Below are 15,507 nucleotides of genomic sequence, written 5' to 3' on the forward strand. Positions count from 1 at the left end.
CTGTATACCACCACAATGGATTTGAAGTGAAACAATCAAGATGTGCCTTAAGTGCAGACTTTAGTTTACTTTAATTTTAGGGTATTTACATCCAAATCAGGTGAACGGTGTAGGAATTACAACACATTTGATATGTGGCCCCCCCTTTTTAAGGGACCAAAAGTAATTGAATACAGAGGGTTCACCACAAGATGTAAACCATTGGTGAGTCTCAAAAACAGGAAGACCAGATTAGAGTTTGCCAAAAAACTAAAAGAGCCTGTACAGTTCTGGAACAACATCCTATGGACAGATGAGACCAAGATCAATTGCAATTGAGAGTTGCAAATCAAATCACCTTCTTAGCAGCGCGGATGATACGCTGCAGTCTGCTCTTTTCCTTGGCAGTGGCAGCAGCGTACCAGATGGTGATGGAGGAGGTGAGAATGGGTCCAGGTGCTGGAGGGTGAAGTGGAGGGCCATGTTAAATGCGTCGTCTACAGGCCTGTTGGCTCTGTAGGCAAACTGCAGGGGCTCCAGGAGAGGGTCTGTGATGGCTGTCAGTGTTGGCCTTGGCTTTTTCACCGGGATGATGGTGGTCTGTTAACTTCTCTTTCCTGAATGGAGAGAGTCATCTCTGTGGAGATGGGGGGGAGGAAGCCTCTTGGGTGGATTGGTGTTGTTCCAATTGTCTTTCCAATCGACAGTAGAACTCGTTCGGAATGTTGGCCAGGCGAGAGTTGTTAATGGTGTGGGGGACTCTCTCACTGCCTTGCTAAACCTGTTGACTCCTTGCTAAACCTGTTGATTCTGAATCTGTCTCTATTCCCACTCCTAAACGCTTCCTCCTTCTCCAACCTCAACCTTCTGAGTTTTGCTGTGAACCTGGGTTTGTCGTTGTTGTAGCTCACCCTGGTCCGTGTTGGAATACAACAGTCCTTACAGAAGCTTATGTACGACGTCACAGCTCTGTGAGCTCATCCAGACTATTGGTAGCAGTCGCAAACATATCCCAGTCAGTACAGTCCAAACATGCACACAGATCCTCCATAGCCTCACTGGTCCACTGTTTTGTCAGAGTGTCCCAGTGCTGCTCGGGGGAAGGTGTGGTAGTCTCTACTGACTGTAGTGTAGCAGTGGTCCAGAGTGTTCCCTTCTCTGGTAGGGCATTTGATGAATTGTCTGTATTTGGGGAGTTTGTGGCTGCGATAACCTTTGTTAATGTCCCGAGTACGATAACCAGGGAATCCCGATTTGCTCGCTCCACCCTCAGAACCTGGTCGGTGAGCATGCGTTGGGCCTCTCTAACGATGGCCTGTGGACCCGGCAGCATGTAAACTCCCACCAAGATGAGCGACGCAAACTCGCGTGGCGAGTAGAAAGGTTTACAGTTTATAAAAAATGATTCACCAAAATGTACCCCATTCTGCCACTGCAATGCCTTAGCTCACACGCTCGCAACCATATAAATCTATGCTTGCGACTGGTTGTCGCAAAGTATGACCTGTACAGCTAGTTGCAAGCGTGCACGAGCTAGGGAAAAAAAAGAGCCACTGTTTAAAGCTAGACCGGAAGAGTCGGAAGTGGAAAGATGGCGCGGTCCAGTTTCGTACTCTTGCTTGCCTCACTGCGCCACTGAGCACTTTTCATAGAAATGAATGGGGACGCCATCTTGGAAGTTGATTCCTCTAGTTATATTAACTCTATGGCCAGCCCACTCCTCCATTTACCCCCAGAGAAGCTGAGCGTCCGTGGGTGGGACATAATCACAGCATTTATCCAATGACCGTATAGTTTCGAAGCGCTGAAAAAAACTGTTCAAAGCAGCCCCGTTGAAGTCCATGGAAGCTGGGCTTCAATAGGGAAATGCACTGTGGCGCTACGGGAATGTATGAGAAGAAAATCAGTCAGTCGATCTGCTAATATATGTAGCTGATTCTGAACGAACTTGTCTTCGATATTCGTGTTCTGACGCATTTAACCTTTAGGCTGTCTCAGAACCCCCACATTGCAAAGGTTAAAATATATTTGTTTTTATTTGTTTTTGTATTGGGTAAACACAACGATGGTTCGTTATGAACCTTTGGGTCATGTGACCCGAAGGCAGCACAAGGGTTAAAATTTTAACACAATAGTAAATATTTGACCATAATTTTTTTTTACACTTTAGGGGGAGCTGAGCTTCCCTTGCAGTCTTAAAGAAATCGCCACTGTTTGGTACATCCATGCAAATGATTATGTACAATTCTCTGCTGTTTCCTACATTATCAATTGCTTATGTCATGTATTATAATGGGTCTCTGTTGAATAGTCTCACTCCACACAACATTCAGGCATTAGTTCATAGCATAAGTCTTTACATGCAAAATGGTCGAACAAATTGTCATAATATGTCAAGCATATTTCTATACATTTCCATTAGACTTTTTTCTAAATCTGTCCTGAATTGGTAAATTGCTCCCAGGTGAACCTTGACTTTCTCTAACAAAGGTGTATCTCATGAACCATCAACTGGCAAGTATATATAGCCAGAGCACAACACAATGTTACAATGTCTGACAATGGAAGGACAAGGATTTGCGGGGGTCGCAAGAGAAGATATTTGTTGTGATGTGGATGAGAATTTGTGGCCCAACAGACAGGAACGTAACCTACAATTTACAATAATTGTCATCAAAACTTTAGCCATAGTTTACATCAGAACATCCCTCCAGAGTACACTGTTATATTGACAACATGACTAAGCAATTTGACTGTCTTATCCATACACAATGACTTGTCATTCTGATGGCACTGACATGTTCATTGACACATATTTACTTTTGAGAGATGAACTAAGGATTTTGAGCAAGAGACCGGCTTTTGCAGGTAATCCATGGTGTTTTGCTATTTGTACGAATTGTTTTGAGAAATGCACTTACTGTTCTGCAAATGTCGAGGATGATTCGAGAAATGTACCTAAGCGACTGAGAAAACTGTAACAGACAAGACAAAACAAAGCACACCGACCGGCCACGGCTCCCATCATCGGCGCCATCTTGATGACAATAAAATGTTATCTAATCTAATGAGCCATGGTAACTGACTCAGAGAAACACTATACTGCTCTTTTAAACCCAGAGTTTCCATCAACTCTAACATACAGTGGTGTGAAAAAGTGTTTGCCCCCTTCCAGATTTCTTATTTTTTGGCATGTTTGTCACACTTAAATGTTTCAGATCATCAAACAAATTTAAATATTTGACAAAGATAACACAAGTATTATCAATCTGCAGATTTGGAGAGAAAACCAAACCCCTGACAATAAAATGACAACACGACACCAGGCTTAGGTCTCAATCATGTCTCTCTCAGCTCTGAAAGCCGGAGGACCATCTTTTATAGGGCACAAGAATGTAAACATAGATTGTGACAGTCAGGCAGTAATGACGTTTCAACAGTCTCAGAGAAAGAGATTCACTGCTCCCAACACATGACAACTCTCAGACTAGAGAGTTCATAATTGGAGCTCTCCTTGTAGTCATGACAAGGAACGTTTAGCCAGTACTTTCTCCTGACCCCGAACATCTATTAACCTGACACAATATACTCTTATTAATATCAAGCTTACATGAGAACGTACCAACTAGTATCCAATGACTAGTTCTATTAATTAGTGAATAATGTAAGCACACAGGAAATCCCAATTTCTTCCACAGTCCCCCCTTTTGACGTTTAACGTCAACACAACAAACATTTATCAACTGTTTATCTGGGGCCTGCTGTAGTGCCTTACATTTCACAAGTTTCATAACATTTCAAAACCTTAACAATCAAACAATACTTTATCTGTTACTACTCAGCACAGCATACATGATTATGGGATTTGAAGAAGTATTAGATAGTACCCAATCAGGTGAAAAAGTACATAGTCAATTAAGTGAATGGCTCCTAGAAATGACCTTATAAAAGTGATAAAGTAACCACTATCTTTAATTATTGTTCACTGATCTGTGGTTAAGGACAGATCTATTCAGATTGCATACAGCATTGTATATCAGTTGGAAAATAGAAGGAGGCAAATGGCCATCTTTATTACATTGGCAAAATAGTCACTTGGTACTTGAGATTACATATCAGACATTTCAATCATTCTCAGGGCAATGCAGCAATCCTCAGTCTTGCTTGCTTTTGTCTGTGGCTTGATTTGGGCTACCATAATCTTACTGGCAGCCTTCCGAGAGCCTACTGCACAGCACTGTACACAGCAGGCAGTACACATCTTCCAAGCACAAACCACAATCAGCACAACAACGATTAACATGCCCAATCCAGTGATTCCCATTTGAATGATAGTCGAAAAAGAAACCCCGAACAGAGGAGGTCAGTCAGCACAATTCCAAGCTTCAGGTTCCCCCAAAGCTGAAATAATGTTTTAATGTGAGCAGCCATACTTGTGATATTAGCAGATTGATCGTGGATAACAGTACAACAGTCATGACCTATCACAGCACAGGTACCTCCCTGAGCTGACAACAGATAATCCAGTGCCATACGGTTCTGTAGCACTACCTGCCTCATGGCCTTCATCTCAGAAGCAACCGCAGTTAACCCTTGTGTTATCTTCGGGTCATTCTGACCCATCAGTCATTGTGACCCACCGTCGTATTGCGACAAATTTACCTCATACAAAAACAAAGTGAAGCATTTTCTTTTAACTGTCGGGCTGTCTCAGACCCCCCACATTGGAATTGTTCAAATAAAAGTATTTTTATTTGTTTTTGTATTGGGTAAAATTGGGTAAACACAACGATGGTTCGTTATGAACCTTTGGGTCATGTGACTCGAAGGCAGCACGAGGGTTAAGGCGTCGGCTGTCTCATTACCAATGGAATCCAACCCTACTGCTAAGCTCCTAATATCTCTAAAAGCAGTGATAACACCATACACAGGGAGAATGGCAGCTGAAAACGTGAAAAGTGACTGTGTACTATTGAATCCACGTAATGTGATCCCATCTTCTTAGCATCTGCATTAATAATACTTCTCTTGTGGCGGTGCCACCAATGTTTGGGAAAGGGGTGCAGGGGCAACCCATCTACAGGTCTGAGGGCTCCTACAATAAACCCAAGGTAACACGTTCCTGACCAGTCGGCCGGCAGGAAATAATAAGCACTCTTACCACATACCCACGAACTAACTAGTATCCAATGACTAGTTCTATTGATTAGTGAATAATGTAAGCACACAGGAAATCACAATTTCTTCCACACCGGCCACTCCTGGGAAGGTTCACCACTGTGCCATTTGTGGATAATGGCTCTTACAGTGGTCCGCTGGATTCCCAAAGCTTTAGAAATTGCTTTATAACCTTTTCCATACTGATAGATCTCAATTACTCTCTTTCTCATGTGTCCCTGAATTTCTTTGGATCTTGGCACGATGTCTAGCTTTTGAGGATCTTTTGGTCTACTTCACTTTGTCAGGCAGGTCCTATTTAAGTGATTTCTTGATTGAGAACAGGTGTGGCAGTAATCAGGCCAGGTTGTGGCTAGAGAAATTGAACTTGTGTGATAAACCACAGTTAAGTTATTTTATAACAGGGGCAAACACTTTTTCACACAGGGCCATGTAGGTTTGGATTTTGTTTTCTTTTTAATAATAAAAACCTTCATTTAAAAACTGCATTTTGTGTTTACTTGTGTTATCTTAGTCATATATTTACATTTGTTTGATGATCTGAAACATTTAAGTGTGACAAACATGCAAAAAAATAAGAAATCTGGAAGGGGGCAAACACTTTTTCACACCACTGTACTCTATGTTTTCACTAAACCTGCTTTCATTAAACACCCCCAATGCCTTTCCAGAGGTGAGAGGAGAGGAGGGTGTCCTATGGAAGATGGGTCACATGTGTCTCTATATCTTCCCATTATGCTTTTTTACAAATCTGTGAGTAAACACATACTGTGTCTGTGTGTATATGAACAGAACAGAAGCAACCAGCAGCATACATGTACGTTGTGTGTTTATTATTTTTCCCTCTCCCTCCAGGTGGGTCCAGCTCTGAGCACCTTTCGGGACACAGATACCACACAGAAGGCCTTCAACGCCCAGTTCTCAGGAGAGGGACCCTGGGCTGGGAACCTACACCATAGTGTGTAGACCGTCATGCTCACAGCTAGGGTGGGGAGGGGGGTGTAAGTGTAGGCATGAGATATACTCACATTCTCACATGAGAAAATCTACTTTCAAAAGAAATTGGTAACATGATTATGAAATCTTACTGTGTTGGCAATATTTTACTGCTTGTGAGTTAAGGAGCAGACTGTTTCTCTTCCTTGTCACCACCAATACAACTGTGACCATTCATTTGACCATACCTTGTGATAGCAAATAAAATATTCCCAGTGACAAAGAACCTTGTGAACTTTTAAACTGAGATGACTTTATTAGCTTTCCTTTTCTTGAGAAAGTATTTACATTTAGTCATTTAGCAGACACTCTTATCCAGAGCGACTTACAGTAAGTACAGGGACATTCCCCCCGAGGCAAGTAGGGTGAAGTGCCTTGCCCAACGACACAACGTCATTTGACATGGTCGGGAATCGAACCAACAACCTTCTGATTAATAGCCAGACTTCCTCACCGCTCAACCATCTGACCCCCATATTTAAAGGAATTCAATCTGGAAACATTGTAGATTAAGGCGGCATGCTTCTATAGTATCGCCTCCTAGAACATTGCTTTTTCCTCACATTATTTTGTCCTAGCTTATCCAAAGAATGTTTTCAATTATGAAATATTAAAGTATTTGAAGGAAAAAGTCACTTGATTACTAATCATTTTATTTATAACCATATTCATGTGATTATAATAGGGCTATGCTGTTTTCATTATTATTATACTAACACAGAAATAATGAGCATATGAATATCTACTTACAAGAAGGAGATGCGTGAGATAGATGAAGAAATCTGTGGTGGCTGGTGACTTAAAACATTGGGGAGGACAGGAGGATAACCAACCCATGGCATGTTTTACACTAGTTAGCTTCTTATCCTTCCATATGTCAGTGATTTATTTGTCACGTGCACAGTATACAATTTACATTCATTCATTTAGCAGACGCTTTTATCCAAAGCGACTTCCAAGAGAGAGCTTTACAAAAGTGCATAGGTCAATGATCATAAACAACGTGATAGCCCCAAAAACATTGCGGGTAACCAAAACATGAAGCATATATTGTGAAAAGCAAAGTGCCAATAGGAAGAAACATAAGAGCATGTAGTTAAACACATTACAAATTACACAACATGAACCTCAAAAGTGCGAGAGTGTACCTTTAGGAAAGCAAGCAACAGTAATATAATTTACAGTGAGTACAAGTAGTTAAATCAGTTAAAAACTAACCAACAAGTGCAACAAGTCACTCCATCCATCCATCATCTTCCGCTTCTCCGGGGGTCGGGTCACGGGGGCAGCAACCTAAGCAGGGAGGCCCAGACTTTCCTCTCCCCGGCCACTTCCACCAGCTCTTCCTGGGGGACCCCGAGGCGTTCCCAGGCCAGCCGAGAGACAGTCCCTCCGGCGTGTCCTGGGTCTTCCCCGGGGCCTCTTCCCAGTGGGACGTGCCCAGAACACCACACCAGGGAGGCGTCCAGGAGGCATCCTTATCAGATGCCCGAGCCACCTCAACTGGCCCCTCTCGATGCGGAGGAGCAGCGGTTCTACTCTGAGCCTCTCCCGGATGACCGAGCTTCTCACCCTATCTCTAAGGGAGAGCCCGGACACCCTGCGGAGAAAACTCATTTCGGCCGCTTGTATTCGCGATCTCGTTCTTTCGGTCACTACCCACAGTTCGTGACCATAGGTGAGGGTAGGAACGTAGATCGACTGGTAAATAGAGAGCTTCGCCTTTCGACTCAGCTCCTTCTTCACCACAACGGACCGATGCAGAGCCCGCATCACTGCGGACGCCGCACCGATCCGCCTGTCGATCTCGCGCTCCATCCTTCCCTCACTCGTGAACAAGACCCCGAGATACTTGAACTCCTCCGCTTGGAACAAGATCTCCTCCCCAACCCGAAGATTGCACTCCACCTTTTTCCGGTCGATAACCATGGCCTCAGATTTGGAGGTGCTGATTCCCATCCCAGCCGATTCGCATTCGGTTGCGAACCGCTCCAGTGAGAGCTGGAGGTCACGGCCCGATGAAGCCAACAGGACCACATCATCCGCAAAAAGCAGCGACCCGATCCTGAGGTCCCCAAACCGGACCCCCTCAACGCCCTGGCTGCGCCTAGAAATTCTGTCCATATAAATTATGAACAGAATCGGTGACAAAGGGCAGCCCTGGCGGAGTCCAACCCTCACCGGGAACAAGTTCGACTTACTACCGGCTACTACTCTGCCAGTCCAGAGGCACTGTCCCTGATGTCCACGCGATGTTGCAGAGTCGTGCCAACCAAGACAGCCCTACAACATCCAGAGCCTTAAGGAACTCCGGGCGGACCTCATCCACCCCAGGGGCCTTGCCACCGCGGAGCTTTTCAACCACCTCGGCGACCTCAGCCCCAAAGATAGAAGGGCCCCCCCCAATGTCCCCAGACTCTGCCTCCACGTCGGAACGCGTGTTGGTGGGATTAAGGAGGTCTTCAAAGTATTCCTTCCACCGATCCAGGACGTCCCCCATCGAGGTCAGCAGTGCACCATCCCCACCATATACAGCGTTGACAGTGCACTGCTTCCCCCTCCTGAGTCGCCGGATGGTGGTCCAGAACCTTTTCGAAGCCGTTCGGAAGTCATTCTCCATGGCCTCGCCGAACTCCTCCCACGCCCGGGTTTTTGCCTCCGTGACCGCCAAAGCCGCATTCCGCTTGGCCTGCCGGTACACATCAGCTGCCTCTGGAGTCCTACCAGCCAACAAAGTCCGATAGGCCTCCTTCTTCAGTTTGACGGCTTCCCTCACCTCCGGCGTCCACCACCGAGTACGAGGGTTACCGCCGCGACATGCACCGACCGCCTTGCGTCCGCAGCTCCGGTCAGCCGCCTCAACAATGGAGGCCCGGAACATGGCCCATTCGGACTCAATGTCCCCGGCCTCCCCCGAGACATGGTCGAAGCTCTCCCGGAGGTGGGAGTTGAAGCTCCTTCTGACAGGGGATTCTGCCAGCCGTTCCCAGCAGACCCTCACATTACGTTTGGGCCTGCCAGGCCTGACCGGCGTCTTCCCCCACCATCGTAGCCAACTCACCACCAGGTGGTGATCAGTTGACAGCTCCGCCCCTCTCCTCACCCGAGTGTCCAAGACATTTGGCCTCAGATCCGACGACACGACTACAAAGTCTATCGTCGAACTGAGACCTCGGGTGTCCTGGTGCCAAGTGCACATATGGACACCCTTATGCTTGAACATGGTGTTCGTTATGGACAAGCCGTGTCTAGCACAGAAGTCCAACAACAAAACACCGCTCGGGTTCAGATTGGGGAGGCCGTTCCTCCCAATCACGCCCCTCCAGGTCTCACTGTCATTGCCCACATGAGCATTGAAGTCCCCCAGGAGGACGAGGGAATCTCCGGGAGGAGTGCTTTCCAGCACCCCTCCCAGAGACTCCAAAAAGGGTGGGTACTCTGCACTGCCATTTGGTGCATAAGCACAAACAACAGTGAGGACCCGTCCCCCCACCCGAAGGCGGAGGGAGGCTACCCTCTCGTCCACCGGGGTGAACCCCAACGTACAGGCGCCGAACCGAGGGGAAACAAGTATTCCCACTCCAGCTCGATGCCTCTCACCAAGGGCAACTCCAGAGTGGAAGAGAGTCCAGCCCCTCTCAAAGAGACTGGTTCCGGTGCCGATGCTGTGCGTCGAGGCGAGGCCGACTATATCTAGCCGGAACTTCTCTACCTCGCGCACCAGCTCCGGCTCCTTTCCCGCCAGCGAGGTGACGTTCCACGTCCCTAGAGCAGCCGAGGATCGGACCGCCAAGGCCCCCGCCTTCGGCCGCCGCCCGTCTCGCACTGCACCCGACCCCCATGACCCCTCCTGCGGATGGTGAGCCCACTGGAAGGGGGTCCCACGTTGTCTCTTCGGGCTGTGCCCGACCGGGCCCCATGGGAAAAGGCCCGGCCACCAGGCGCTCGCCATTGAGCCCCACCCCCGGGCCTGGCTCCAGGGGGGGTCCCCGGTGACCCGCTTCCGGGCAGGGGCAACTGAGAACCATTGTTAGTTTTCTTCATGGTAGTTTTTTGAGCCACGCTTTATCTGATCCTTCACCTGGAACCTGTTTGCCTTGGGTGACCCTACCAGGGGCATAAAGCCCCCGACAACATAGCTTCCAGGATCATTAGGACACGCAAACCTCTCCACCGCGGTAAGTTGGTGACTCAGGGAGGGGGCAACAAGTCACTCAATAAGTGTATTAACGTATATTTGATGAAACCTGCGATGACTTTCATTTTAAACTGCATCAGCGTTTTATGTTGACATTTCTTAAATTCTTTCTTAGCGAATATTAGCTAACGTTACCTAGAGAAATTTATTGTTGCAGACTTTGATGGTTTCTTTTTGTGATTTTCCTTAAGGTAGGCTACACATCAGTCTTTAAAAAAAAAGAACACATCGCAGGTGACAAAATGCACGGTGTGCTGTACCGACCATCATTGTCCCCCAACCGTCGTGGTTGTGCCTAACCTAACCTCGACCTCTGTGCTCTTACTTGACTCTGCTTGCTGACCTTAACCTCTCTCCTCTGCTACGACTCCTGGCCTTAAACTAATCCTAACCTCAACCGTCGTTGTGATGCCTAAACTCAACCGGGCCTCCCAGGCTGCAGCCGTAGAATGGATTTTTTGTTTGTAGTCTAGCTTTAAAAAAAACACGTACAACAAAGTAGGAAGGAGAAATAGCAGACCAGACAAGCTTTTATTTTGAAAAGTAGAAGCATGAGACGGGAGGGCATGAGGCTGTAGGCTGCAGCCATATACTCTTGGTCCTGATTGCATCTGGGGGGGGGGGGGGTACGTGCAGTTTGAGGGGGTACACCATGCGTCCGGATTGCGTCCCGGGGGGGAGGGGGGAGCTACCTCCCGGAAATGAGTCTCTGCAGGTTGGGATGTCTGCATTCTGACTCCGCTTCGGATGCCATCAAGCAGGAGCTCTGGTCGTATCAGTCCTTCACTAACCAATCAGCATTCATTAGCAGAATGCTAGCGTGTTATGGGCAACAACGACTCACCCTGTAAGAGATCAAAAGGACATAAGTACTCGTGAACATGCAAAAAATACAATCAAATCAGAGATTTCTCAATGACAATCAGGCGAAAGAGACAAATTTAGCCGTTTAGCTCCATAGAGTCCCATTCAACATGCACTCGCTCGCGATCATCCCCAGTGGAACTCTGGTGGAACTGCAGCCAAATTCGGTACAATGGGGCTTACAGTTTTTCTCAATTGTTTACACACAAATACTGGTACTTGAGACACAATGACCACAACATGTAACTCATGCACCAACCCCATGAACCAATTCTGCTAAACTACAAGCACAATTCCTGCTTTACACTCAAATTGCAGTTCTAAAACACACTTTTTTCAAAACACTACACACAATTCTCTGCATTTGGCACAATTTTCATGAAGAAAATCTTTTGTTTTCACAAGGAACACACTGCCATTCAAATACGCACACTGACTCATCGCATGGACAAACACCTGTCACACCGTTTTACAATTAGCAATCAGAGCTTTAGCATAAAAGGGCAACAGGTGGCCTCTTCTGTTTTTGAGCAATGGATGCTAACATTGGAAACAGAGGCAGAGGAGTGAGAGTAAGAGGAGGAGGACGGGGAAGACGAGGATGAGGAAGGCCAAGGACCATAATCTCTGATGAGATCCGAGCCGCTTTGGTTGACCATGTGGTCAACCATGGTCTAACAATGAGGGAGGCTGGGCAAAGAGTACAGCCAAATTTGAGCAGGTACACTGTAGCATCCATCATCCGGACTTTCCTAAATGAAAATAGGTAAGAAATCTACTCTCACTACAAAATTGCAGTAGGCCTACTGCATATCAATACAGTACTCAATGAGTACAGTAGTACAGTATTGCCTGTGGACTGTTCTGTATGACTGTAAAAATAAAGTATGTTTCAAGTATTTGGAAAATGTATTCCAACTTTGTATTCCTACACAGTATTTACAGTATTTTACTATTTGTTTGGCAGAACTGAAAGATTATCAACACAAGGTGGTCGGGAACGTCTTCTGTCTCCTGAACAGGAAACTGAAATCATGAACATGATCCTAGAAAATAACGCCATAACATTACGGCAAATACAAAGAAAAATAATAATAATGTAACTGTATACACTATACAGTAAATGATTCTGTTGTTTTGTATGTAGACCACTGTATGTGCAACTTTGTGTTGGTTGGGATGTACACTGTGTACATTGTTTTTCTGGGAAAAATACGTAAAATATGTGTGTTACCGTGTATTTCTGTGTTCTGAGTATAAAAACAATACTTTCAAATATTTTACAACACACTTATGTATGTACTGTCTGTAGTAAGTGTAACACTGAACAAAAAAAGGCCTAACTCACTATGATGAATGAAGAGGAAGTGTTTTCCATTCATCATAGTGTTTTACATTGAGCACATCAGTGTTCAAATGGTTCTTATAAATGTCTATTCATATGATGGTTTGTGTTTGTCATTTGAAAACAAAATAGCATTTTGAGATTAAATAACATTGTTTTGAATGTTAAGTTTAATTTTGCAGGAGAAGTGAGGGGTTTTGCCCATTTTGTGTGTGTTTTTTTGATTTGTGTGTAGAGTTCTGAGAGTATGAGGTATGCATTCAGAAAATGTGTGTAACCAATAGAGAAACACTGTAATAGGGAGTGGCAAGGCTCTCCTTAAACAGGCTCTGGTAGTAGGCTAACGTTACGTTTTTAGTGGTTAGCGAGCGAGAGACGCCGAAATGGATGCCAATAAGATTCTGAATGGAAAGGTTACTTTTAAAAAGTTGCCAAACGGTTCCATTGACAAAACCAAATTGATCTGTGTGTTTTGTCGTTGTGAACTGAGCTATCATCGCAGCACATCCAGTCTGAAATACCACTTGATGGCCAAGCACACAGCTGATGCGAATTCTCCGCCCACTCGTCAAAGCTATGCAATGTTGTTTTCAATTTAAAAAAAACATTTGCACTAACTAAGCAATCCAATCCACTTTTCCATGTTGATAAGAGCATTAAAATTAGAAAAAATAATGGGACAAAAAGAAATCAAGGGACATTTAGAATAGATAAAAGTGGCGATTAATTGTGAGTAATCGTGAGTTAACTATGACATTAATGTGATTAAATATTTTTATCGTTTGACAGCACTAATTTCATGGCATCAACACATCTCAAAAAAGTTGGGACAAGGCCATGTTTACCACTGTGTGGCATCCCCTCTTCTTTTTATAACAGTCTGCAAACGTCTGGGGACTGAGGAGACAAGTTTAGGAATAGGAATGTTGTCCCATTCTTGTCTAATACAGGCTTCTAGTTGCTCAACTGTCTTAGGTCTTCTTTGTCGCATCTTCCTCTTTATGATGCCCCAAATGTTTTCTATGGGTGAAAGATCTGGACTGCAGGCTGGCCATTTCAGTACCCGGATCCTTCTTCTACGCAGCCATGATGTAATTGATGCAGTATGTGGTCTGGCATTGTCCTGTTGGAAAATGCAAGGTCTTCCCTGAAAGAGACGACGTCTGGATGGGAGCATATGTTGTTCTAGAACTTGAATATACCTTTCAGCATTGATGGTGCCTTTCCAGATGTGTAAGCTGCCCATGCCACACGCACTCATGCAACCCCATACCATTAGAGATGCAGGCTTCTGAACTGAGCGCTGATAACAACTTGGGTTGTCCTTGTCCTCTTTAGTCCGGATAACATGGTGTCCCAGTTTTCCAAAAAGAACTTCACATTTTGATTCGTCTGACCACAGAACAGTTTTCCACTTTGCCACAGTCCATTTTAAATGAGCCTTGGCCCAGAAAAAACGCCTGCGCTTCTGGATCACGTTTAGATATGGCTTCTTTTTTTACCTAGAGTTTTAGCCGGCAACGGCGAATGGCACGGTGGATTGTGTTCACCGACAATGTTTTCTGGAAGTATTCCTGAGCCCATGTTGTGATTTCCATTACAGTAGCATTCCTGTATGTGATGCAGTGCCGTCTAAGGGCCCGAAGATCACGGACATCCAGTATGGTTTTCCGGCCTTGACCCTTACGCACAGAGACTGTTCCAGATTCTCTGAATCTTTGGATGATATTAGGCACTGTAGATGATGATAACTTCAAACTCTTTGCAATTTTTTTCTGAGAAACTCTTTTCTGATATTGCTCTACTATTTTTTGCCGCAGCATTGGGGTAATTGGTGATCCTCTGCCCATCTTGACTTCTGAGAGACACTGCCACTCTGAGAGGCTCTTTTTATACCCAATAATGTTGCCCAATTGACCTAATAAGTTGCAAGTTGGTCCTCCAGCTGTTCCTTATATGTACATTTAACTTTTCCAGCCTCTTATTGCTACCTGTCCCAACTTTTTTGGAATGTGTAGCTCTCATGAAATCCAAAATGAGCCAATATTTCAAATAGTGATAGTGAGACATTTCAAAATGTCTCACTTTCAACATTTGATATGTTATCTATATTCTATTGTGAATAAAGTTTATGAGATTTGTAAATTATTGCATTCCTTTTTTATTCACAATTTGTACAGTGTCCCAACTTTTTGGGAATCGGGTTTGTAGATTATTTCCTAATTTCCAGCTCTATGTTCCCCTCTGTGATAGAATGTAACTATAACAGCATACTACTGTCAGACCACTCGCCTACTTCACTTGTATATAGAACCCAGGGGGTGATTAAAGGCACTCCCAGATGGCTTTCCGATTAGAATTTCCTGCAGTTTTTAGAGGCACAAGTTGAGACGTTCTTTAGTACAAATACGGATGAGACCTCTGCTATCGTCAGATGGGAGTCCTTTAAGGCATACATCAGAGGCATGATCATTTCTTATACCAGTTCAAAAACAAACTTAAGTTGAAAATGAATGAGCTTGACCACAAAATTAGACAATTGGAAAGGGAAGCCTTTTTAGATGTCTTGACAAGAACTAAACAAGAAATAACATTACTTAAAGCCCAATATGAGGAATTGTCCACATCAAAAGCAGAAAATAGTTTAATCCGGCTCAAACAGTTATTATGATCAAGGTGAAAAACCGGGGAGATTGTTGGCCTGGCGAATAAAAAAATGGATGGATGTCTGGAGGCAGACAGGGCAATTACTGCAATTCAAACTCAGAGTGGAGCAATATCCACAGACCCTCAGGAAATTAATGATATTTTTTCCATCTACTATAAAATATTATATACATCTGAATCCTCAGAAAATTCGGAAATACAATCTGAATTCCTGGGCAGCCTTTGTATTCCTTCCATACCAGTCGATTTTAAAGGACATATGGATAGGGAACTAGATGCC

The 15,507-nt window shown here is 44.8% G+C and overlaps 1 protein-coding gene across 1 annotated transcript in view; it reads left to right on the top strand.

Annotated features, from left to right (window-relative positions):
• The window catches only part of cfap77 (cilia and flagella associated protein 77), a 76,628-nt gene extending 69,906 nt beyond the window's left edge, over window positions 1-6,722 (top strand). Inside the window, exon 7 of the mRNA XM_067231311.1 lies at window positions 6,013-6,722. Within this exon, the coding sequence (XP_067087412.1) occupies window positions 6,013-6,123 (111 nt within the window). The 3' untranslated portion in view covers window positions 6,124-6,722. The remainder of the gene's footprint in view (window positions 1-6,012) is intronic.
• Window positions 6,723-15,507: the final 8,785 nt, after the last annotated feature.

The sequence above is a fragment of the Osmerus mordax genome, chromosome 28 (genome assembly GCF_038355195.1).
Source record: "Osmerus mordax isolate fOsmMor3 chromosome 28, fOsmMor3.pri, whole genome shotgun sequence".
In the NCBI taxonomy this organism is placed as follows: domain Eukaryota; kingdom Metazoa; phylum Chordata; class Actinopteri; order Osmeriformes; family Osmeridae; genus Osmerus; species Osmerus mordax.